At 68.4% G+C, this 24,306-nt stretch overlaps 2 protein-coding genes across 8 annotated transcripts in view; both read left to right on the forward strand.

The window, feature by feature from the left end:
* The window catches only part of PRR5 (proline rich 5), a 39,007-nt gene extending 18,344 nt beyond the window's left edge, over positions 1 to 20,663 (forward strand). For 3 of the 5 annotated variants that reach the window (XM_070051520.1, XM_070051521.1, XM_070051519.1), the window contains 7 exons: positions 3,860 to 3,940; positions 8,374 to 8,422; positions 8,805 to 8,862; positions 11,845 to 11,936; positions 12,157 to 12,297; positions 13,698 to 13,833; positions 19,890 to 20,663. In XM_070051520.1, the coding sequence (XP_069907621.1) occupies positions 3,860 to 3,940; positions 8,374 to 8,422; positions 8,805 to 8,862; positions 11,845 to 11,936; positions 12,157 to 12,297; positions 13,698 to 13,833; positions 19,890 to 20,662 (1,330 nt within the window). In that variant the 3' untranslated portion in view covers position 20,663. Of the gene's footprint in view, positions 1 to 3,429; positions 3,693 to 3,859; positions 3,941 to 8,373; positions 8,423 to 8,804; positions 8,863 to 11,844; positions 11,937 to 12,156; positions 12,298 to 13,697; positions 13,834 to 14,782; positions 16,825 to 19,889 lie in introns of those variants that run through there. The other 2 variants (XM_070051522.1, XM_051829415.2) reach the window with 2 other exon arrangements.
* Positions 20,664 to 20,711: 48 nt separating this feature from the next.
* The window catches only part of ARHGAP8 (Rho GTPase activating protein 8), a 39,012-nt gene continuing 35,417 nt past the window's right edge, over positions 20,712 to 24,306 (forward strand). The window contains exon 1 of one of the 3 annotated variants that reach the window (XM_070051527.1): positions 20,712 to 20,808. The gene's annotated coding sequence lies outside the window, so the exon portion shown is untranslated. The other 2 variants (XM_070051523.1, XM_070051525.1) reach the window with 2 other exon arrangements.

The raw sequence follows: 24,306 nt of genomic DNA on the forward strand, positions 1-24,306 counted from the left end.
CCGCACCCCAGCCCGTGCAAGCCCACCTTGCCGCCCCCTGGGAGCTCCTGCCTCCTGACTTCAGCCTGGCCCAGCCCTGGCTGTGTTGCGGCCGCTCGGGGCGTGGACCAGCGGATGGAAGGCCTCTCTGTCTCGGACACTCTGCCTTTCAGATAAACACATCTGTAAAGTGGACAGAAGAGAGGACCTCGCAGTGAGGGGCAGAAGCTGGGACCCACCCAGCGCCTCCACCCCTGCTTGTGGGGGTCTCTACAGGACTGGAGGTGTTGGCGGGGGTGGGGTTGGAGGCCAGCAGGACTGCCTTCGGCTCTGTCCCTGTCCAGTCCAGCCTCGCCTGCCTTCCCTGGGCCAGGTACTGGTCCTGAGCCCCTCTGGGTGTGGTCAGCGTGAGGCTGGGCTTGGCCCAAGGGACCTTGAGGACGTGAGAGTTAGGGATTGGGGGGAGGGGGTGTACAGGAGGGCGGGGCTGCCAGCCGGAGCACCGGGGACTGGGGACTGGGGAACGCCCTGCCCTCTCTGCTTGGGCTGTTTGCATATTGATGACGCCTGCGCGGGCCATGCAAAATACTTGGCTTAAAAAACAGGCCTGCTCCTCACGTGCTGAATTTCCCGCCTGGGGCTGCCTTGTTGGGGCGGGGCCCACGGCTGATTGAGCAGCACTCGGGCCAGCGGGGACCTCCGCCCCCAGCGTTGGGAAGCAGCCAGCCCCTTCAGCACTGGGACTTTGGTGCAGCTGTCAGAACTGGGGGAGGACAGGGTGGACTGTGGGGGGTGCGAGCAGACGCGGGGGCCCTGCCCCGCTGGGCTTCTGGCCCCACCCCAGCCTCCCAGCACCCCTCCAGCTGCGGGCAGGGCCCCGTCCCCCTGCATGGCCTGTCCTGCCCATTTGTTCTGAGCGGGTTCAGGTGCCGGCCTCCCCGGGCAGGGGAGTCCCTGGGGAACAGCACAGGCCCCTTCCTGGGACTGGGGTGGAGAGTGTGGGGCCGCTTCCTGCTCAGCCAGGTGTGAGGGCACCTGCTGAGCAGCTCCCCCCCCCAAACACACAGGCCTGGAGCTGGTGTCTCCCCCAACCCCCCCATTTTCTTTAATTAACTTGAAAGGCAGAGCAAGAGAGCTTTTCCATCCGCCGGTTCACTCCCCAAATGCTGGCAACGGTCAGGTGGGAGCCAGGAGAGCCACCCGGGTCTCGCACGTGGTGGCAGGGGCCTAAGCACTTGGGCCATCATCTGAGGACCTCCCAGGTGCATTAGCAGGGAGCTGGGCTGGAACTGGAGCAGCTGGGACTGGAACCCGCACTGGGTGTGGAGCTTAGCCCACTGCGCCCCAGCGCCCTCCTACCCCCCCCCCATTTTCCAGAGGTGGGACTGGGGCAGGGGCAGCAGGGGTCCCAGGCCCCCTCCCTCCCTGATTTTTCCATCCTGAAGTTGAGAGTGGCCACCTGCTGCGTCTCGGGCTGGCCGTGCCCTCCAGGACGCTGGGGCTCTGGGCACCCTTTGATGGACAGCACCGCGGGAGGACGGAGGCGGGCCCCGCCATGCCCGGTGGGCATACACCAGGCAGGGGTGCAACCCCAGGCCCAGTAGAGCCGCCTGCCCTCCCCCCTCCCAGCCTTCCCATGGTCCCAAGAGGGGCCCGCCCAGCCGGGGGTCCGGGTCAGCCTCTTGGGAGGCCTGGAGTGCAGAGGGGTCTCTGGCAGAGCCCCACCCCGCCCCCCGCAGGGGCCCCAGGAGGCACACTGGTGTGACCCACAGGAGACCTGGCTCTGGGCGGGCAGGTGGCCACCACAGAGCCCTGCTGAGCCCTGCACCTGTCTGAGCCCGGCTGGCCACAGGCAGGAGCCCCCACCGTCAGGCCCTGGCCCCCAGGCATCAGCAAACCAGGGTCTCGCCAAGGGCCTCGGCTCCTCCCTCAGCGGTGCCCACCCTGCAGGCACTCAGCAGGTCCCAGCCCCACCTCCCGGGGCAGGAGGGTCTGCCCTGTGCTGGTGGTGGGGAGGGCTTCCCGGGGGAGGGCTGCTTCCCCTTGGGCCTGCTGTGGAAGCCCCTCTGCAGTGGCCTCCGGGGACAGCCGGGTTTCACTTCTGCCTGGGGCACGAGCGGCCCGCCCCTCCCTTCCTCTGGCCAGCAAGGGTTTTTTAACTTTTAACGGGGGGGGGGGGGGGGGGGGGCGGGGGCTGGGCCCTGGTTCAGCTGTGTGATCCGGGCAAGTCCCTTGCCTTCTCTGAGCCTCGAGTTTTCTGCTGTGACCTCCATCTAACCATCTCCACGTGTGGGCAGCCACGGGGAGGCGCAGAGACCCCGTGCCGAGTGGCCGGGTGTGGCTGGGGTGCCCCGGCCCAGAGAGGCAGGCCCTGTGCTCATTCGTCCCACCTGAGGGGCGGGAAGGTTGGGGTGCAGAGCCATTAGGGAGCGCGGGAGGCACACAGCCAGGAAGCCCAGGGCTGGGATTCAAACCTGGGCGGCCCCACCTCGGACCCCACCCCTCTGGGCGCCTGGAGACCTTCAGGGAGACCAGCTCAGGGGGTGGCCAAGGGCGTGGGCTCATTCATTAACTCCTGCATTGATTCCTTCATTAACTCCGGCACTTGGGGGTGGGGATGTCATGAAACCAACAGACCCCCCTCCCCCAAAGCAGACCGAGGCCCAAAAAGCCGCTCACAGGTGCGGGGAGGCGGGGCCTGAGAACAGGTGGCGGGGAAGCCCCAGGCCGAGGGCTCGGCAGGGCCGAGCAGGCAGGGTCCTTGCAGGGGAGGGGTGCGAGTGGCTGGAACAGGCCGAGGACCTTGTGGGTGGGGGACCAGAGCGGGCGGGGGTCCTTCCTGCAGGCTAAACGGGGGAGGGAGGGAGGCGGAGGGAGTAAGGGCAGGGCAGGTCCCTGGGGACAGCAGGGCAGGTCCCTGGGTGCCTCCTGCACTGGCCCTCTCTCCCAGTCATGCTGTGTCTCTGTCATTTGCATCCTGGCCCAGGGAACACGTGGGCAGGGGCCAGGAGGGCGGTGCCGGGACTGACACGCACGCACGCGCACACACACACACACACACACGCCCCGCCAGAAGATTCAGGGCTGGCCCGGCACAGTCCCCACCCTGTCCTCCCTCCCCCGCCCCCGGGCTGCCCTGGGATAGCTGGCGCCTCCTCCCTGCACCTGGCCCCACCCCGCCAGAACCCGCTCCTCCGTGTGGGGCCCCTCCCTGGGGAGTGGCCCCGGGATCCAAGGGTCACTCAGCTGTGAGCTGGGGGGCGTGGCACCGACCCTCCCCCCACCCCACACCCGCAGCTTTATCCACGGGGGTGGAGACTGACCTCACGTCATCCACGGAGACCATGGCCGTGGAGACCTCGGCCACACGCTGAGGAGTGCTGGGAAAGCCAGGGACGGCCTCTGAGCTGAGGGGCTGATGACAAAGTGGGGGGGCAGCGGGGGGGGCACATGCAAAGGTCCTGTGGCTGGTGGTGCTGCCCCGGGGGGGCTGGGCTGTGACTGACACGGGTGTCCAGTGCGCGGGGGAATCTCGCAGCTCACGGTGAGGAAGCCTTCGGAGCCGGGTGGGCAAACCCCGGGCAGGGGCCAGCTCTGGCTCACCCCTGTCTTTATAAATGAGCTTTTACTGGGATACTTGTTGAATTGTCGAAGGCGGTGTCGGGCGCCCGAGGATCCCCCACTTCTCAGAGCCGAGGTCGGCCGGAGAGCAGGTGCAGCGCGCAGAGGAGGCCTGGGGGCTGGAAAGGGGCTGGCCGGCTTCTGCTGTCCAGGGAAGCTGTCTGTGAGGAGGGCGCGGGGTCTGGGCTGGAGAGGCCTGCGGGCCATGGGGAGGGGTCTTGGGGCCTCTGGACAGCAGCTCCTCTCCCCTCCCCCACAGCATCCACAACGGGGTGATCGCCGTCTTCCAGCGCAAGGGGCTGCCCGACCAGGAGCTCTTCAGCCTCAACGAGGGCGTCCGGTGAGTGCCCGCCGTCTCCCCCGGGGCCGGGGACCCTGCCGGGCAGGGGCTGTGCCCGGCCGTGCGGGCCTGGGGCAGTGGCTCCGGCTGACGCCCTCGGCCAGGAGCACCGAGGGGCACTGATCCCTCCGGAAGAAGGGCCACCTGCCTGGTGACCCCGCTGGCATTCCCGGGAAGGCACCGCAGCCTGGCTTCCAGTGGCCTGCCGGGCAGCCGCGGAGGCCGGCGCTCAGGTCTGGGGGCCCCACAGCGGCTGGGAGAGCGGGAGCCTTGGCGCCGTGGCCCCGTCCGTCTGGGAGAAGTCAGCAGTTAACCTGCCCCAGGTTATGGAGAATGAGGTGGGGGTGGGGGCGGGTTCCTGGTAGGCCCCGCCCCCACCCCATGCAGCAGAGGAAGGTGCCCTTATGTGCAGGTAAACTGAGGCCCGGGGAGGGGCCAACCCAGAGCCGGGGGCAGCTGCTGCCTGTGCAGAGGCTGGGTCCTGGATGAGGACCCCCTCAGGAGCGTGCACTGGGACCCAGGCCCCCTCCCCTGCCCCAGGAAGGCGAGTGGACATTGGAGCCCTGTGGGAGCTCCTGGGACGTTGCGTCGCTCTGTGGCCGGCGCAGGGGTGAAGCCCGGGGTCCTGACGCCGCGGCTCCAGGTCTTCTCACTGAAGCCTCCTCGCTGCAGCCCTGAGCCCGGGGTGCTGCGTCATCTCCACAGACGGGGAAACCGAGGCAGGCCGTGCAAGTCAGTCGGCCACAGGCACAGGACGGGGGTGAAGCCGGGACACAGGCCCAGGACTCCGGGGCCTGGGGGTTCAGACCTGAGCCCCCTCCCTAGCCACGGCTGCTGTGGCTCAACCCCGGCGTGTTCTCAGCAACTCGCCGCGGCCCACGAGCTTTGGCCCCGTGGCGAGGTCCGAGACCGGAGCCGCTGACCGCACGCCTTGTCCCGCAGGCGGGCAGGTGTCTCGGCCGCGAGTGGGCCCGGCGCGTGGCCGCCCGTGGTTTGCCCCATTTGTTCCCGAGCACGTGTGTGTGTGGGACTCACGTGCCGTGAAATCGGCCCCTCTGAGGGGCAGGGTTCCGTGTTAGCAGACTCCTGGGGTCTGCGGCATCACCACTGTTCACCCCCAGGACACTCGGCGCAGTCATCCCTCCCCCCACAGACACCAGTCAGCCGCACTCCCGCCCGGGGGGCTCCCGCTCCGGGTGTTTCCGGGCAGGGGACCCCGAGCTGAGGCCTCCTGCGTGGGCCCCTTTCACTGCTGCCCACGTGGGGCAGGCTGCGTGGTGCGGGAGCGCCGTGGCCATGCTCCGCCGGCCGGTGGTGGACGCGTGGCCGTCTCCCCTCCGTGGCGCTCATGAGGAATGTGCCACTGTCCCCTTGGCCGCTGCCTCCAGGAGCGGGGTAGCTGGGTCCCGGGGCCCTGCCCAGCTCTGCAGGGGCTGCACTGCTTCACGGCGCCGGCCAGCAGAGTGGGGGCCCCTGCTGCGCCACGTTCTCACCGACGCCCGAGAGAGCGACTTGTTCATGAGAGAGAGAGCCTCCACATGCGGGTTCACTCCCCAAATGGCCGCAACGGCCAGGGCTGAAGCCAGGAGCCTGGGACTCCCTCCGGGGCTCCCACGTGCACGCGGGGGCCCAAGCCCCATCTTCTGCTGGCGTCCCAGGCCATGGCAGGGAGCTGGACCCAAGTGGAGCAGCTGGGGCTCTGGTATGGGATGCCGGCGGCGCAGCCGGCGGCTTAACCTGCTGCACCACAGCGCTGGCCCCTGCGTATCTGTTGTGGATATGCAGGAAGAGCGAGCCAAGCGTGGCGTCCCCGGCCCGACCTTTGACCTCGTGTCCCCTCCCGTCTGAAGAATGAACACGGCTCCCACCTGCAGGGGTCCGTGTGGTTGGAGCCCGGGTGTGTGAGCCCCACCCCCAGCTGGACCAGGAGTGGGGTCTCCCAGGGCGCTGTGGGCTGGCCGGGAGGTTGTGTGCTGGTGAGACTGATGAGGACTGTTCTCAGCCAGAGGCACTAGGACTGGCGCGGCCGCTGGCCATCAACCCCAGAGCGCAGCCTGAGGCTACCACCCCCCCCCCCAACAGCGCTGGCCCTCCGGTGGGAGCAGCCGACTGAGTTCATTTTATTGTTGTTAAAGACGTATTTATCTACTTTATCTGAAAGGCAGAGAGGGAGAGAGACTGAGCGAGACTGAGCGACTGAGAGAGCTTCCACCTGCTGGTTCACTCCCCAGGGCTGGCCCAGGCCGAAGCCAGGAGCCAGGGGCTCCCTCCGAGTCTCCTGTGTGGGTGGCAGGGACCCAATACTTGGGCTGTCGCCTCCCACGCGCACTGGCGGGGCACCAGAGCCCACAGCCTGACACGGCCCGGAGCAGCGGCTGAGCCGGCCTGGTGTGAGCTGATGCTGGACAGGAAGTGCGGGAGGCCCCTTGGTGACACTTGTCAGGTGGTGGGCGGAGCCCCGCCCTGGGCGTCTGCTGGTGATGGGCGGGTGGTCAGGCCCCATCCCCCAGGGACCGGTTCCCTCGGCCCTGGCCGCCTGCCCTCTCTGGGCTTCGCTCAGCTCCCAGGGCCCCGTCCACGCGGGCTCCGTGGGCACAGCTAGCCCTGACCCGGGCCAGAGTCGCAGCTCCCCCCACTCTCCCTCCTGTGGAGGGGGAGAGCAGCTTCCTGGTCCCCGCCCCCACCTCCGCGTCCAAGACGGAGAGTCCATGGGGCAGGAGCGGCTGTCACCTCTGACCCCTGGTGGCCGTCCAGCGAGTCCTGCTGTGCGCAGCAGGGCAGGGCCTTAAAGGGGGCGGTGCTTGGGGCCGGCGCTGTGGCGTAGCAGGTAAAGAAGCTGCTGGCTCTGGCCTGGCCCAGCTCTCGCTGTTGTGGCCGTTTGGGGAGTGACCCAGCAGATGGAAGACTCGCTCGCCCGCTCGCTCGCTCTCTCTGCGCCACTGCCTTTCAAATAAATAAATCTTCAACAACAGGTTAAGCCCCCGCTTGTGAGACCCACAGCCCACCTCAGCGCCAGTTCAGGTCCCGGCTACTCGGCTTCTGACCCGGCTCCCTGCTCACGGCGTCCGGGGAGGCAGCGGGTGGTGGCCCGAGTGCTTGCTTGTGTCCCTGCCCACAGGGGGGACCCCGACCGAATTCCTGGCTCCTGGCTTCAGGCTGGCCCGGCCCGGCTGCAGCTACATGGGAAGTCGTCCAGTGGATGGAATCTCTCTCTCTCTCTCTCTCTCTCTCTCTGTGTGTGTGTGTGTGTGTGTGTGTGTGTGTGTGTGTATGTGTGTATCACTGTCTTCAAATAAATATTTTTAAAAATCCTCGGGAGATGGACATTTGGCCCAGCCGTTAAGACACCGCGTCCCACTCTGGACGGCCTGCGTCCCAGCCCCGGCTCCGGCTCCCGACTCCGCTCCCTGCTCATGCAGACCCTCGAGCAGCAGGGAGGGCTCAGTGGTTGGATCGCTGGACCCGGTTCTGACTCCCGGCCGGACCCAGTCCCAGCGGATGCCCGCGTTTGAGAAGCGAGCGCTCCCTCTCTCTCTCTCTCTCTCTCTCTCTCTCTCTCTCTCTCTCTCTGTCCCCGTGCCGCCCAGCGACATGGTAAAAGCAAAGCCGGACTCCTCCGGGTCTGTGCCTGCTCAAGCCTGACCGCACGGCGGCCGTGACCACAGCGGCGGGAAGCTGACCCACACAGCCGCCAGCTGGTTCTCAGGGTGGGGTTCAATGAAACCGCTCTTCACGGTGACGCGGGATTCCTGTGGACGCCACGCGGCTGGGGGCCAGTGTCCTGAGCTCCGCGAGGTGGACAAGGCTCAGCTGGGGGCTCCCCCAGGCGGGGGGCCGGCCTGCGAGGGTGTCTTCCGCCGGGCGTGGGTCTCGGGGCGTGAGGGGTGCCCCTGCCTTTGCACGGGTCCCTTCTGGCCAGGTCCTCTTCCCTCCGCTTTGATGCACCGTCGGGGGGGTTACCTCTGGGAGAGCAGGAGCTGTGTGTGTGCACGGACTGCCGCGCCCAGGAACCCACGCTGGGAGGTGTGGTGTGGGCGCTGGCCGGGGTGCAGGCCTGTTGCCTGTAGAGGGGTTTGTGGGCAGGGGGCCGGCCGCAGGGCTCGTCCCGTGCGCGGTGCGGGCTGGCGAGCTGCTCTGGGGCACGGGCGGAAACCCCGGGCCCTGCCGGCCTGAGACACGCAGGGAGCGAGCCGGGCATCTGCTTGGTGTGGTGGGAGGTGCAGCGGGGTTCTCCCTGCCCCACCCCGGGAGCCCTCAGCTTCCTGTCCTGTGAGATGGGCAGACGTGCACTTGATGAACCCCAGCTGCAGAGCCGGGCCGGGGGGCGGGACTTGACCCCCACCCCCACCCCCACCCCAAGGTGCTGGGCTGCCCAGGGGCCGCCCGCTGCACTGAGTGGTCCCACCCTCACTCTCGTCTCCTTCCTCCCCCAGGCAGCTGCTGAAGACGGAGCTGGGGCCCTTCTTCACGGAATACCTGCAGGTGGGTGGGCCCTGGGCCGGGGGGCGTGGCCAGGAAGGACGGGGTCCCTACCCTTGGTGGGTGGGTGGGTGTGCGGCACCGACCCCAGCAGTGCCTGCCTGGGGCTCCGAGGTCGCCCTGCTGTGACCTGCGAGGTCAAGTGAGGAGGCGCAGGTGCCTGGTCCAGCCTGACGTCCCTGCGGCCACCTCCTGCCTTGTGACAGTGCCCGTGGGGCCGGCCATTGCCTGGGCGGGCGCCCTGAGGCCCCAGCTCTGCAGAGGGGCTGTGGGCTCCCCAGTGAGGCGCTGCAGCTGCCCGGGGGCGGGCTGTGGGGGCCCCGCCGGGGACACACCCGGGGCGGTGCGGGGGCGGGGCGGTGACGGCGCTCTCGTCTGCCTGTAGAACCAGCTGCTGACCAAAGGCATGGTCATCCTTCGGGACAAGATCCGCTTCTACGAGGGTGAGTCTGGCTGCCACCGGCTGTGCGCCAGCCCCTGGCGTGGGCTCACGGTGCGCTCGGCTCCGTCTGGAGTGTTTGACGCCATCCAACGCGTGTGCTCCCCTAGCAGGTGTTTGGGGAAACCGAGGCACAGCCTCTCCGCCTCTTGCGTGGGCCACGTGGCCACTCCTACCTGAGCGCCCCCTCTGCTGCCCAGGGCCCGGTCAGACCGCAGAAGAAGGGCCGTTAGCCCATTTCACAGATGCAGACGCTGAGGCCTGGAGGCCTGGCGCGCTTCCGGCTGAGGGCCCCATGCGTTGCCGTTGGTGGGGCCCAGGCAGGGGCAGGGCTGGGAGAGCCAGGAGACACAGGCAGCCACCCCCAGGGCCGGGCCGGGGCCACTTCCTGTCGGACCAGGGCTGGAGCTGGGGGAGCCTGAGGGGGCACCCAGCACCTGGGGAGGGTGTGCCCTCCAACCCCCCCCCACCGCCGCCTGCCCCTGACGCGGCACATTCCCGGGGTGCCTGCGCCGCCCACCCCTCGGCCAGGGGCGCCAGTGTCCTCGGAGAAGGGCGGCTTTGTGTGGCCTGGGGAGTTTTGCCTGTGGCGGCCGCAGGAGGCCCCGCCGCCCGTCAGGCCCCAGGGCTGCGGCTGGGAGGCCCCGCCGCCCGTCAGGCCCCAGGGCTGCGGCTGGGAGGCCCCACCGCCCGTCAGGCCCCAGGGCTGCGGCTGGGAGGCCCCACCGCCCGTCAGGCCTCAGGGCAGGCCCGGGGCTCCAGCTGGGAGGCCCTGCTGCCCATCATTTCCCCTTCAGCCACAGCGACCCCCTCGGCGCCCTGGGCTGGGATGGGTCCATCTGGACAGCAGCCCCCAGGTGGTCTCTGGGGACCTGGAATTGAAGGGGCCCTGGGCCCCACCCTGCTGAGGACGCGGAGGGCGCCCATCAGTGACCGGCTGGGGAGTGTTGGTGAAGGGGGGTCCTGGGGAAGGCAGCGCTGACCTCACCTTGGCAGTCAGGGAGGACTGCGTGGAGGTGGTGGCCTTGGGGGGCTCAGAGCAGTCTGTTCAGGATCTGGCCCCTGTGCAGTGGGGAAGCAGCGGGCTCCATCCCTCCCCACGCCAGGGTGGGTTCCAGTGAGTGCTCCCTCCAGCCGTTCACCCTCAGCGGGGACCGCTAGACGCAGTGGACAAGGCGGAGGTGGCCACAAGGCTGTGGTCCCGGGAATCCAGCCCCTGTGCCTCCTGTCTGGCGTCCAGCAAGGCCCTGGCTGCCAGCCCCCAGGCAGAGCCACTCCTGGACATGGAGGGGCTCCCTAGGCATGGAGGGGCCCCTCCCTGGGGACGACGACACTGGAGGCCTCCTGGGATGGCCGCAGCTGGCTTCCCGGCCCTGGAGTTGGTCCCCTCTCCTGGACCCTGACCCTGCTGGGGACCACATGACCAAACTGCCTCGCCAGTGGCCTCTGTGCCAGGCGCGCTGGACCCCACTCGGGAGCCTCTGTGCGGCCTTGGCCTCTGCCCAGTGCCCCGTGGCGCCTTTGGGGTCCCCCGTGTGAGTGGGGACGTGAGCCCAGCCTGCCTGGCTCACTGCTGTCTTGGGGCCTCCCCAGGCTCAGCGCGGGGCTCCTATCACGCACTGCACTTGGCCGGAGTCAGCTTCCTGCACTGCCCGAGAGGCGGGGCCTGAGGAACGCCCGGGGTCCCGCAGCGAGGCAGTGAGCCCAGCCCCCAGAGAGAGCCTGGCCCTGGCCGTGGCCGTGGCTGAGGCTTGGCGTCCACCGTGGACAGCATCTGCTTCCCAAAGCGTTTCCGCCTCGTGGGCAGGACATTGGCCGGCGCCCAGGGCCACTCCTCGGCCGGCCGGGACCCAGCCGCCCTCCTCTCTTCCCCCGCGGCCCCGGGAACTGAGGCGACTTTGTGTGCAGGCGGCGACGCGGGGCCCTGGGCCTCCCAGGCAGGTGTGGCCCCCTCCTCGCCGGGCAGGCTGGGAGCTGTGGACGGCCACACACAGAGACCTGGGGGCGGGGGGAAGCAGAGGACGGGGAGGAAGGGGGAGGCCAAGCCCTCCCCTCTCCCCCCCCAGGCTCCCATGGACCCAGAGGCCGCGGCCGGCAGCCAGGGGCCTGCTTCCCTGCAGGGCGCCCGCGGCCCTCGCCTGCCCTTGGGGCTGGGCCCCTCCAGGCACCAGAGGCCCAGGGGACGCTGGCCGGCGCCCGCTCCCTGGTTGCAGCCGTCTGTCCCGGCTCCACTCAGCCCAGGCCCGAGGGCTCAGGGCTGCACGTGGCTTCCCCGGTGCAGCCAGAGGCGCCCTGGGGCTCCCCAGCTGCCTCAACCCCGGGGCGGCAGAAGCTTGTCCACGCAGGACGAGACGTGCTCCCCACGGCGTCCAATCTGGCAAGCCCTCATCCAGCTTGGGTAGCACCTCCCCCAGGAAGCCCTCCCTGCTGACCCTCTCTCCTGCCCGTGCCCACCTCGGACATGGGCTGGGAGGAGTGAGCAGCAGCCTGGACCAAGGACCCCGGGACACCTTCCTGTTGGAGCCAGAATCCCCTATCTGCTCAGGGTGGGGTGGGGGGGTCCCCTTCCGTGTCCTGCTTCCTGGTCACAGGCTGGTCTGGGGCTCTGCAGGCCTGGCACATAGTGGGTGCTTTCCCCGTAGGTAGTGGGTGGGCAGACGGACAGGTGGGGGCGGGGAGCACTAGGGAGCTGGACGGGAGCTGAGCCTGCCGTGCGGGTCCGGCGTGTGACTGAGGGACAGGAGCCGCCGCCGGCCTCTGCCTCATGGTCGTCTCGGTTTCAGCCCACTGGTGGTGGGAGGCCAGCCGGCCACTCCTGTTTTACAGGTGGGGAAGCTGAGGCAGGGAGACGTCCAGCTCAGGCACAGGGCTCCCAGGTGGCGGAGCTGGAAGAGGCCTGAGGCCGGCACCGGGAGGGCTCGGCGCTGCCACGTGTCCTGGGGGGTGGGGGAGTCTGGCAGGCGCTGACCGCTGCCCGTGCCCACAGGACAGAAGCTGCTGGACTCGCTGGCGGAGACCTGGGACTTCTTCTTCAGTGACGTGCTGCCCACGCTGCAGGCCATCTTCTACCCCGTGCAGGTGCACACCGGGCGCGGGGACGGAGGGCAGGGGCGCCCCCTGCAGGTGGGACCCGGGATGGCCATGCTGCAGGCAGGGAGGCAGCCGGGCCTGGGGATGGTCAGTCCGGCCCTGGACGGGCTGCCGGAGCCCGGCGCGGCCCCTGGTTGACTCCACGCCTCCGAGCTGCAGTGAGGCCCTGAGCCCCGAGGGTCAGCGGCTCCCTGGCCTGTGCCCGCAGGGCAAGGAGCCGTCCGTGCGCCAGCTGGCCCTGCTGCACTTCCGCGACACCATCGCCCTCAGCGTGAAGCTGGAGGACGCGCTGGGCCGCGCCCACGCCCGCGTGCCGCCCGCCGTGGTGCAGATGCTGCTGGTGCTGCAGGTGCGTGGGCCGGTGCCCCCGGGGGCTGCGGCTGGGCGGGGCGGGGCGGGGCGCTCAGAAGAGACCTGGAGGGAGGGCGGCAGGAGCTGGCCCAGGCAGGGGGCGCCCGGGAGCCGGCGGGGGCTGCTGGTCACACACGGGGCCCCCCACCGCCGCCACGAGGACTCTGGGCATTTCCGCCCAGCTGGCTCTGCTCGGTGACCGCCTGAGGCCGGGAGCCCCCCCAGTCGGGCGAGGTCCCCTGCCCCCGGCAGCCACAGCCACCAGCGGCGCCCTCCGCGAGCTGCGGGCCCGTGTCACTGTGCGGGACCTGCTCGGCACCGCCAGCCGCTCCATTGGCCGGTGGTGAAGTTGCGTCCCTGCCGGCCTCACCCCCATCCTCACGGCTCCCAGCCCTTGTTCGGGGTTCCGAGTCCCCCTGTGCGGGAGGCTGGCGACTGTGTGGGCAGCCGAGCCGGAGACCTCAGGGCAGCCGGCGAGGCCTCCTGCCTGGCCAGACAGCTGTGAGGGCGACGGGGCCACCCAAGGTCCAGTTCCCCGGGGCAGTGGAGAAAGTGGAGCCGCAGGGGTGGCTCATGCCCAGGCAGTGCTGCCCCCTGGTGGTCACTCTGTGTTGTGCAGCCGCCTGGGCTCTGGATGGCGGATGGCGAGGCGCTCTGGGGCTCTGGTCCCGGCTGCTGGCTGCGCGTCCAGGGCCTGCTGTGTGCCCCATGGTTTCCTCCTGGGGGGCTCCCAGACGCTGGGGTTCTGGTCACGATGCGCGGCCTCCACTTGCTCCCGTGTGGTGGACGGAGAGGCGTGGCCATGTGAGTGACAGCTGACAAGTGGCGTCGTGCATGGTGGCACAGTGCTACCCCACCGTGGAAGCCAGGAAGGGTGGGGTCCCCGTGTGAGTCCCAGGTTAGACCTCCCAGAGGGCAGCCCCCCACCCCGGGAGCACAGGTGACAGCTCACGGAGGGGAGGGGCCCAGGCCCAGCCTCCTGCCCCGTGGTCTGTCCGTCCCCCGGCCTCCAGGGCTCAGGTCGGTTATCACCGCTTCTGGCCGCACAGTGTGTCCTGTGCCCCACGCGCAGCCCAGCCACTCCCCCACCCACGCACTGGACATTCACTCGCTGCTCAGGCCTGGGCTCAGGCAGTGACCCCTGCAGAGCTCCCGCAGGGGGAGGTGTGAGGGGCAGGGATGGGGCGTGGCGGGGGCGCGGGGCTGGAAGCAGAGTGGGGCAAGCGCCAGGTGGGGCCTGTCCAGCTTGCGCGTGCACCTGCGCCTGACCCGGCTGTGGCCGTGTGGTTTCTACGAGGCCTGCCCCGGGCCCCCCGGGGAGCGGAGGAGGCGGGTCCTGCTGGGCGGGCGGGCGCTGGGGGTGCCGCCGACCCTCGCCCTCCCCTCCTGCTCTCGCAGGGCGTCCACGAGTCCAAGGGAGTGACAGAGGACTACCTGCGCCTGGAGACGCTGATCCAGAAGGTGGTGTCGCCCTACCTGGGCACCTATGGGCTCTACTCCAGCGAGGGACCCTGCGCCCACACGTGCATCCTGGGTAGGGGCCGGCGGGGGCGGGGTGACCGTCCTGAGCCCCCCGGCCGGCCGTGTGCAGGACTGGACACACAGGGCCGGGGCGGGGCGCGGGCAGGTCCCCGGGGCCTGAGACATCCCAGCTGCTTTGGGAGCAGCGGAGTGGGGTTGGAGGTTGAATCCTGTGGCAGCGCCGTGTGCCCCCCGAGGGGACCCCTGGGCTTAAGGTGGGGGGGCATCCCGGGCCCAGGGGACAGCCGTGTGTGAGGACCGTGCTGAGTGTGTCCACCTCGGGGACAGGCACCCCCGGGCCGGCTTGCTGGCATGAAACACCCCTGCCAGGCTGTCTCAAGTGCAGAATCCCAGGCTGTGTGGCCCCGGCAACAGGATCCCGGCTCCGGCTCCGGCTCTGGCCAGGAGGGGCCTGTGGCTTCCTGGTTCAGGAAGGCCCTGCCTGGGCTGCTTGCCCTGCTCAGCCCTGCCACCTGCTGGTCACGCTCTGGAACTGCGGGGTTCTGAGTGGGCCACCCAGGGGCAGCCACCGCCCTCCTGCCCCCAGCTCTGCAGAGGCCTCCCCCCCACCCCACGCCCAGTCCCGTCTGTCCTCTGCTAGTCTGCACGCCATGGTACTGGGCCCCCCACCACACTCGGGCTCAATCCCCAGCCCGGCCCCCTCGGCCAGTCCACGGCTTACCTGTCTCCCAGGACACCCCCAGCTCCGTGAAGGCAGAGGCCAGGCTGTGGGCACCGAGATTCTTTAGCTGGGGAAACTGAGGCAGGGGGCGGCTGTGCGATGTGCCCAGGCCCCACCGTCCAGCCGAGACCCAGCAAAGGGGGTGGCACAGGCCCCCCCGCAGCGCCCCCCAGGGCTGGCAGCCGAGCCCCTGTGCCCCAGCAGGCAGGGCCTGGGCCCCGAGTCCGCCTGCACGTGTGGGCGGGCCGGCGCTGAGGCCGGCTCTCCGTGCCCCCCGCAGAGAAGCGGCTGCTGCGACGCTCGCGCTCGGGGGACGTCCTGGCCAAGAACCCGGTGGTGCGGTCCAAGAGCTATAACACGCCGCTGCTGAACCCCGTGGCCGAGCACGAGGCGGAGGGCGCGGCGGCCGGCGGCACCAGCCTCCGCCGGCACTCGGTGTCCGGGATGACGTCGTGCCCCGACGCGCCCGGCCCCGGCCCCACCGCCACCTTCCTGCCCTCCCCGGCCCCGCACTCGGGCCCCTGCCCCGGCAGACTGCACCCCGCCGAGCCCGGCGCGCCTCCCGCCTCCAGCCCCGAAACCCTGGTGGACCAGATCCTGGAGTCCGTGGACTCGGATTCCGAAGGGATCTTCATTGACTTCGGCCGGGGCGGGGACGCCGGCCGGCCCAGCTTCGAGGGACCGGGGGGCCGGCAGAGCGTCGTGTGAGGCTGTGGGTTTGTTTACCGAGCCCGGTGTGCACACGCACCTGCGGTGGGCATGCCGGACTTTTTGTTTTTTTAACTGTGCCGTCCTCCCCAGCCCGTGGTGGCCACCTCGTCTCTTGTCACTGCCCTGGTCACTTTACATCCCCAAGTCCGCCTTGGAGACCCTGTGCCGCCCCTCCCCCACCCCCACCCAGGTCTGTGTCGGGGGCGTCCAAGTTGGCGCCGCCCTGGTGAACCGGTCAGCTCCCTGGAGGGGGCGGGGATCGGCCACTCGCCACCACCCACTGCCCGGCATCCGCAGGCCCCTGCAGAAGGGGAAGCGGCCAGGCCCCGCCTTCCACTCCCCTGGCCCTGACCACAGCTGTCCGGGGCTCCCCAGGAGCCTGCCTTCCCTGCCTGGGGTGGCCGAGGGGCAGGACGGGCTGGGTCAAACTCAACCCACTCCCTGCCCCCCCGCTGGCATCTGCTGGCCCCGGGCGCCCTGGACATCTGTCCCTGCAGGTGGCTTTCGGCACCGGGTTGTCCGCCCCTCCTGACAGAGGCCACAGAGATGGCTAAGGGTTGGCCCGTGGGAATGGGGTGGGCACTCGCGGGGTCTGGCCAACTCTGCCCCTGGCGCTGGCAGGGACGGAACCGCTGAAGCCTGGCTGACCTGCGTGGGGCGGGTCGACCAGCTGGCAGCAGCAGCAGCGCCCGCACCTGTGCAGCTCCGGCAGGGGTCCCAAGCCTGACTCCCGGGAGTCTCCCCTGCTGGCAGCAGCCGGGTGGGGCCAAGGGAAGCCCTGTGGGGTGGCTGAAGGCTGGGGGCAGCGAGGGCCACACCTGGGCCAGACTTCCGGGCAGAGCAGCGAGGCCTGAAGAGGGGTGGGGTGTGGGGTCTCGGGTGGCGTCTGGTGCACCTGCTGACCCCCGCCCAGCACCCGGGCCTGTGGGAAAGGGGCGCCCCCTGAGCGAGTAAAGGACCCCTGGGTACGGTGGCCAGGGCGGGAGGTGGGCACTCCTCCTGACGCCTGAGGCCCTCCTGGGAGAGCTGGGCGGGGGGAGGTTGAGACGGGCCCGCCCACGCCCAGCACCTGAGGTTTGCAGGAGTGTGGTTGGATGATTGACAGTGGAGCCGTCAGCATCCCTGGAAGTGGGGTCCGGAAACTCGCGACCTCCACCTCTCGCTTCTCAAGTGTGGGATCCCGGGCCCTGCAGACCCTCAGCCCACATTGCAGATGCCCGGGTTCTCGAGAGAAGCGGCGGGGGTGGGGCAGAGGCTCCAGAGTGGGCCACGCCCCTCAGTCAGGTCAGCGTGACCAGGCCCTGCCCCTGCCCACGGGAGGAGACGCGGGGTCTCAGGAGGACCCCGGGAGTGGGAGGAGCCTCACTTAGGTGGCCACTGGGGTGGCCAGGGGCCCGGCAGGTTAGGCTGCCCCTTGGGACGCCTGTGTCCCACTGGAGAGCCCAGCCTCTCCACTTCCACCTGCTCCCTGCTGGTGCGCCCGGCGGGCAACAGGGGTGGCTCCTGGGCTTGTCCCTGCTGCCCACGTGGGAGACCCGGCTGGGCCTCTGGGGACCGAACCAGCAGGTGGAAGGTCTGCCCTTCTCAAATAAATAAACTTAGAAACGCTAAGTACCTGTGCTGACAAACCGCTTCTGAGACGTGAGAGAAGAGTGTGCGTGTGACACGGTGACGGTGACGCCGAGCGGGCGGTGGCCGGGATTTCCCAGCATCCTCACCGGCGGGCCTTGCTGACTCTCAGTGGAGGTCGATGGGCCGCCCACTCCCACCCAGCTCACGGACTCCTCAGTTTGATCCCCAGGCAGCGTGGGGGCGGGAGGGATTCCAAGTCCTCTCGCCCAGGAGCCCCCACCCCGGCCCCTCGGTTGGCCGTGGCGATGCGGCCCCCATGTCACCTCCCCCTCTGCACTCAGCACTCCTAGGGCTCAGCTGGTCAGGGGGACCTGTCGCCCGTGCTGCCTCCCCAGGCCCTGCGTGTGCACTGGGGCTCCTCCGGCCAGGTGGGCGCTGGGCAGGCGAGGAATCACCCCACAGTGCATGAATGGTGGGGGCTGCTGGGCTACCCCAGGCACGTGCACTCCCCAAGCCCCTGCTGCGGCCTCCAGCTGCTCCCTTGCCCGTTCCCACCCGCCCCGTCTGCCTGGGAAGGTCCTCGTCCTCGGGGGTCCCTGGCTCTGTCTGTGGGAGACACAGCAGCACCTGCCCTGGCCCTGGGTGGTTCCCGTGCGCCCCAGGGCCCCACAGGGCAGGTGTCCCGTGGGGGAGCCGCTGCACAGGGCCCCTTGTGAGGCCCAGAGGGTCCGTCCTGGGAGGGAGGGGCTTGTTCCTGCAGCAGGCAGGGTGGGCTGAATGTGTCTGGTGTCCCCGATGCCGGCCTCAGCTTCCGTCCCTGTGGACCTCGCTCTGTGTGGGCCCCTGACTCCCGCTCTGCCATGGCCCCTGCTGCAGCCACCAGCAACAGGGAAAGCTGGGGGGGGGGGCCAGGGCCACCTCCCCCGGGCTGGGACCAGAGCCAGCTCCAGGCACTCCTCTGCCCGGCAGCCCCCCACCCCCAGGATGTCAGGCACCTGTCCCCACTGCCTGCCGCAGGGCCTGGGGTCCAGTGCCCAGTGACGGGGGGCCACCTGCCGCGGTCTGAGCCGGTCTGATGCTCACGTGCACACCTGCGTGCACACACATGCATCCTGTACACACTCTTGTACACACACATGCTCGCATTCCTGTCCCCATGGTGACCTGGGGCCCCGAGTGCCGTCTGACCGTGGAAGCAGAGATGGTGGTGGGAGGCACCTGCCTGGATTTGCTGTCTTCGCCCTGTGCCTCGGCCAGCTCGGGGGCTGCCATCACAAAGGACCGTGCAGCTCTCGCTACAGACGCTTAGTTCCCACGGAAGCGGAGGGCTGGGGGAGGGTGCTGGCGGGGCTGGTGTTCATTGGCGGCCGCCTTCTCGCTGTAGCCTCACTGGCAGAGACAGCTGAGGGAGAGGTCCAGAATCTTCAGGGCCAGCGCTGTGGTGCAGCGGGTAAAGCCACTGCCTGCAGTGCCGGCATCCCATATGGGCGGCAGTTCAAGTCCCAGTGGCTCCACTTCTGACCCAGCTCTACTATGGCCTGGGAAAGCAGTAGAAGATGTCCCAAGTCCTTGGGTCCCTGCACCCACATGGGAGACCTGGAAGAAGCTCCTGGCTTCAGATCGGCACAGCTCCAGCTGTTGCGGCCAACTGGGGAGTGAACCAGCAGATGGAAGACCTCTCTCTCTCTCTCTCTCTCTCTCTCTCTCTGCTTCTCCTTCTCTCTCTGCGTAACTCTGCCTTTCAAATAAATAAATCTTAAAAAAAAATCCCCGAGGACGTGGGTCCTGTGAGTCCAGGGCCCTGCGTTTACGATGGTGTCGACTGTTAATTGCCTCCTGGTCCCCTCTCCCAGCAGCCACAGTGGGGGGGGGGGCTTTAGTGTGAACGCGGGGTCCTGGCGCCCTCCCTGTAGGTGATGGCCCCTTCAGGCAGCACGACCCCCAGGCCCATCCTGGAGGCCAGAGGAGAGTGGGCCTGGGGGCCAGCAGCCCAGACCTCTGTGGGAGCCTGCCCCCTCCCCCCGTGGCACAGACTGCTGGAAAGGGGGCACTCAGCAAAGCCTGGGAGACATGGGGGGCTTCCCAGGGGCCTTTGCCTGTACCCCTTCTCCATGTGTGTGAGAGAGGAGGTGCCCGTGCCTCTGTGTGTGTGTGTGTGTGTGTGTGTGTGCGCGAGAGGAGGTGCCCGTGAGGGGCGATGCCCCCAGCAGAGGACCCTCTGGGAGAAGGGAGATTTCAGCAGACAAAGGCTAGGAAGTGGGGGTGCGGGGAGGGGGTGCGGGGAGGGCGCCTCTACACTTGGGGCGCATTTGCGGTTTTACACTCAACCAGCTGGTGGGAAATGAAGTTAGGGGGTAAGCCGCCTGGCACAGCGGTGAGGCCCCCAGGGGACGCCACGGCAGAGGGCCTGGGTTCGAGTCCCAGCTCAGCTGCTGATGCAGCACCCCCCAGTGCAGCTCTCTCCGGGGGCAGCAGGTGATGACGAGAGGGGCTGGGTCTCTGCCGCCCACCGGGGAGGCCCAGGGGAAGCTCTGGGCTGCCGGCTTCAGCCTGGCCTGGTCTCAGCTGCTGTGGACGCTGGGGGAGTGAACCAGCCGGTGAGGGATCTTTTATCTGAAATAAATCAGACAATTAATAATTTTAAGGTAAGTGTATTCAGTGCGAAGACCTTTAAATCCGTGCACACACAGCGATCAGAAACAAGGCTCCGGGCATTGAGCAGAGAGCAGGGCTCACAACCCTGGCCACAGCACCGGGGCAGTCCAGTCCCTCGCCGCGCTGGGCCCCGGGGTGCTGGCCCGAGGCACGGGCAGGAACATGACCGCCTGCACCACTTTGGGCTGGAGCGGGCGTCACTCGTCCAGATCAGCAGGGGTCACAGCAGGCCGCGTCTGTCACCTGGGCACGCACGTGGGAAGCGGAGACCTTGGACTTTCCTGTGTTTCTAACGTTCTGCACCCAGCACTTGGGAACGTGGAGTTTGCTTTGTGTGGGGGAGGCAGGGAGAACCAGCTGTCCAACTTCACAGACGTTTGTGGGAGCAAATTTAACAAAGCTGGAATAACACCATTCGGATGCAACTCCTTCCAATCTTTCTCTTGCAGGCAAAGCCTTTGAAATGCAGGCGCTGGTTCTGAACTGGCTGACTGTTGGCCGGGCTGCCCAGGGAGCCACCAGGAGGAGGCAGAAGGCAGGCAACCTGGGCTGCGCGGTCCTCTCCGGTTCTCTCTTCCCTGTGAACGGGCGGTGCACCTGCTGTTTGCCTCACGGTCACCCCATGTGGTTGCTTTATCGTCTGTGTTTCGTATCACGAAGGCACGGCTGCAGGATCCGTGTGAGATCTGCACACAACACCAATGCCAGAGGAGCGCGGGGTCCCCTGGACACCTCTGCCTGCCGGGGCATTGCACTGGAGCCTTCCCTGTCCTCCGTCCAGATCGCTTCTGAAAAACAAACCAGGCAAACCGTCCCTGTGTCGCCAGGAACTGACCTCGCGTTGGCGGAGCAAAAGGAAAACAAAATGGAACAGGGCACGGGCGGGAAGAGGGAAACGGCTGAACGTGGTTCCCTGCCCTGTCCCCGCCCCTGCCCCTGCCCTGTCCCCTGCCCTGTCCCCTGCCCCTGCTCTGTCCCCTGCCCTGTCCCCTGCCCCTGTCCCCTGCCCTCTCCCCTGCCCCTGTCCCCTGCCCCTGCCCTGTCCCCTGCCCCTGCCCCTGCCCTGTCCCTGCCCCTGCCCTCGGAGGGATCAAGCACTGACATGGGAAAAAGCCCCCTCCCTGCGCCCACCCCGGGCTCAGACACGCGGGCCAGGACAGCACCTGACGGGACCACCTGCTGCTGTCCCAGGTGCGCTAGCAGGGAGCTGGAGCAGAAGTGAAGCAGCAGCAGGGACTCGAACCCGCATGCATGTGGGATTCCAGTGTCACAGGTGCAGGCTGATCCACTCCCCACCACGCCGGCCCCAAGAAGCCAGTCTTTTATTCCCTTCTCCCACGAGCTTCTGAAAGGGCTTCATTCTAGCAGGTACGCACTGGATTCGTGCTGTCAGCAGAACCGGCCGGAAGCGGTCCCCACTTGGGGGAGGGTACTGTCCTGGTTGGCTCTGAAGTCTGGCTTGGCCTAGGGGCTCTCCACGGGGCCCACCTTCTGCACGGGTTCCATCATGGGGACCCTCGCATCAGACGCCAGGCCAGTGGGGCTGCCTGGTTGTGCACTGTGAACCTCCAACCCACGGCGAATGCAGAGGCAGGGTGAGGGTAGAGCAGACGGGCCTCACCCCGGGTCCCGGGTCCATCCCACCGCTCCCACTGCTGTCCTCCAGCTGGCCAGCCCTCTGCGGGCTGCCCACGCCCCGTCAGACCCTTATAAGGGGGACAGACACTGCCCTGTCACGTTGGGTTGTCACTTCCTGCTGCAGGCACCACTGTCACACACAGGTCGGCTTCCGCGGACGTGGGTGCCTTTCTGTGGCTCACCTGTGCTTTGCTGTAGGGGACTCGGTTGCCCCCCCCCCCAACCCACAGATGAGGTGGGAGTCTGTTCTGTGCCCAGGGCCAGCATTCCTGGCGCGCCCCGCTGGCGCAGCTCGGGTGGGATGGAGGGAGGGAGAGCAGGATGGTTTCTGTGCAGCTGACCCGGGGAAGCCCAGCGGGTGGCTCTGAGGGACGGGCCTGTGCGGCCAGAGGGAGGCCCGGGCTGACTGGCTTGGGAACCTGAAACGCGGGGTGTAGCTGGGGTGCTGTGACGCCCGCTGTCCTCTGAGGCGATGGGGTCAAGCCCCTGATTGTGTGGGCTGCAACGGGGGACCTGGCGACCCTGGCGCTGCCCTGGCCGTGGCCATGCAGGGCAGCCCTGGATTGTGGAACTGGAGAGGCAGAGGAAGCAGGGGGGAGGGCAGGGTCCTTGGGAGGGACCCCCTGGCGAGGGCAGAAGTGGGGAGCCGGGTAGGGGGTAGGCGTTTGAGATGTCCCCGCTGCACCTGCCCCGGCCTCCTGGGGAGGCAGCAGGTGAGGGTCCCTGCCGCCCACGTGGGACACCTGGGTGGAGCTCTGGGATCCCGGCTTCAGCTGTCCAGGGCATCTGGGGGAGTGGGACCGAGGGCGGACACGCTCTCTCCGTCTTGCTGCAGGAAGGGACCCCGCGCGGTGGCTGTCACAGGTGGCACAATTCACTGGCAGGTAGATTTATTCAAACCCACTGCTAGGGGGCTGCGACAGGCGGTGCGGGCTGACCACGTGGCCCCAGGCTACCAGGGAGCAGTGGGTGGGCCGGCAGGCCAGCCACTAGCTGACCACCCTGCACCGTGGTTATTGCTAGGGGCCCAGGTCAAGGTCACCTCCACACATCTGTTTCTCTTTCAAATAAAACGAAAATAAATGTAAAATTTTAAAAAAAGAATTTGTGAGGGGATGACTCCCCAAGCCAGTGATGGGCCGGGAGAGGGTGTGGCAGTGGTGGACAGACGAGGGCCAGGAACGACCCAAGGGTTTGCCTGGGGCCAGGGAGACAAAGGAACAGGAAGCTAGGAGGGGCTGAGCTGCTGCCAGTGTCCACCCTGGGTGTCAGGTGGGCAGGCAGAGGCAGGACGCTGGCCAGGACCAGCAGGGGGAAGGGGGCGAGGGGAGAGGTGCAGGGATCCAAAAATCAGGGAGGTGGGGGAGGGGAAGCCGGAAAGGCCGGTCAGACCGGCTGTGGAAAATATCGGCCCTCAGGACTCCTGTCCCTGATGGAATGTGGTGACATCAGACAAGGAGTGTCCCCTGGCCTGGGGCTTGGGAGCCAGAAGCCAGCCCGACAAGGCTCCTGTGACCCCCCCGGGGCCCCAAGGCTTGGTCACCTCCCGTCCCGGGGCGGCTGTCCCTGCTCCTGTCACTGTGGGGCTCCGAGTCCCTGCCCCTGGGACCGGCGCCTGGCTCACCACATCCCTGTGAGTGGACGCAGGCCAGCCCGGACAGCGCCCGCCCAGGCGGATCGCGGGGCAGGTGCGGGGGAGCCCCCCGCGCGCGCGCCCTCCCGGCCCTGCAGGTGCAGCCAGAACCGGGTCCTCCGAGGCCAGCGGACCCCGGGGGCGGCCCGCCCCCCAGGGCAGGGAGCTCCGGCCAGGCGGCAGGGGCGGGGCCTGCCTCAGCCACGTCCGGGGCGGGGCCAGGTGAGCCGAGGCCGTGCAGGCCAGGCGTGCTGTGGCCAGGTAAGGCCTGCGTCGCGGAAGGGCGCGCTCTGGGGCCTGGGTCCCCGCGGGTTATCTGAGGCGCTCCTGGCGCCACGTGGGGCCGCGGGGGCGCCCTCTGGGCCCGCACCCCCTCCCCACTCCCACGCCAGCGCCCCCTTCTCTGGTTTCCCGCCTCCCCTCCTGCCCCGGCCCTCCCTCCCCTGTGCCTGGGCTTGGTCTGAGGCTGGGCTGTGCCCCCCCACACTTTGCCAGTCCCCCTTTTCCCCCTGTGTAGTGGAAACTCCCAGGGTCAGCTCGCTAAGCGGGAGCCCCAGGTGGGCACCCAGTCTGACGGCAGGTGGTAGGGCGCCAGGTCTGATGGCAGGTGGTGGGGCGCCAGGTCTGACGGCAGGTGGCCGAAGACACAGCCGAGAAAGCTGAGGCCAAGCTCAGGCGCTGGCGGGGGGCGCGGACACATCAGCAGGAGGGGCAGAACCGCCCGCGCGGGAGAGACCACTGCCCGGCCTGGGCTCTGGCCTGGGGAGTTCCTCGCTGGCCACCAGCGGGAGGGGTGGGATTCCTGAGCCTTTGTCTCTGAGGGCCGAGTGGGGCTGGGCCGGGCCTGGGCTGCCCGCGGCCGGAGCTCCTGGCTGAACCGCGGAGTGGACGTTTGTCCAGGTGAGCTCAGAACTGAAACCAAGACCGTAGGGCGGCTTGGCCTTTGTGTCAGGGGCTCGGGTGCGCGTGGTGGGCTCCAGGTTGAATGCAGTAACTCAGAATCCCTTGGGCTAGCACGGGGCCTGGGGGTGGGGTGGGTGGCAGAGGGAGGTGGGACACTGGCCTGAGTCTGGTCTCTGGGCGTTGGGGAAGTCTGGAAGGGCTTCCCGGAGGAGGCGTTGTTGAGCTGGAAGGTACGGGAGGGTGTGGCAGGTGGGGGGGGGGAGCTTGCCTGTGGGGCAGCTGGGGATTTTCTTGGATAAGGACATTGTGCCCTTGGCGTGCTGCTGCAGAGACCTAAGGCCGGGAGCGTTCTGGGGCGGGGACCCCCACCCTCAGATGTTGTACACCTGCCCCGTGAGTTGGTCGTGGGCACCCGTAGCTGGGGGCTTCAGTTAAACAGGACAGAGACGAGCTCGGGTCGCCCTGAGATCCCACTTTTTGTTTTTTTTTTTAAGATTTTTTTTAATTTATTTATTTCTTTGAGAGAGAGGGAGAGAGAGACAGAGACAGAGATGGAGGTCTTCCATCTGCTGCTTCACTCCCAAGATGGCCACAGCGGCTGGAACTGGGCCAGGCTGGAAACAGGAGCTTCCTCCAGGTCTCCCACGCGGGTGCAGGGGCCCGAGCACTGGGCCGTCTTCCACTGCTTTCCT

Source organism: Oryctolagus cuniculus, chromosome 11 (genome assembly GCF_964237555.1).
Source record: "Oryctolagus cuniculus chromosome 11, mOryCun1.1, whole genome shotgun sequence".
NCBI classification, from domain to species: domain Eukaryota; kingdom Metazoa; phylum Chordata; class Mammalia; order Lagomorpha; family Leporidae; genus Oryctolagus; species Oryctolagus cuniculus.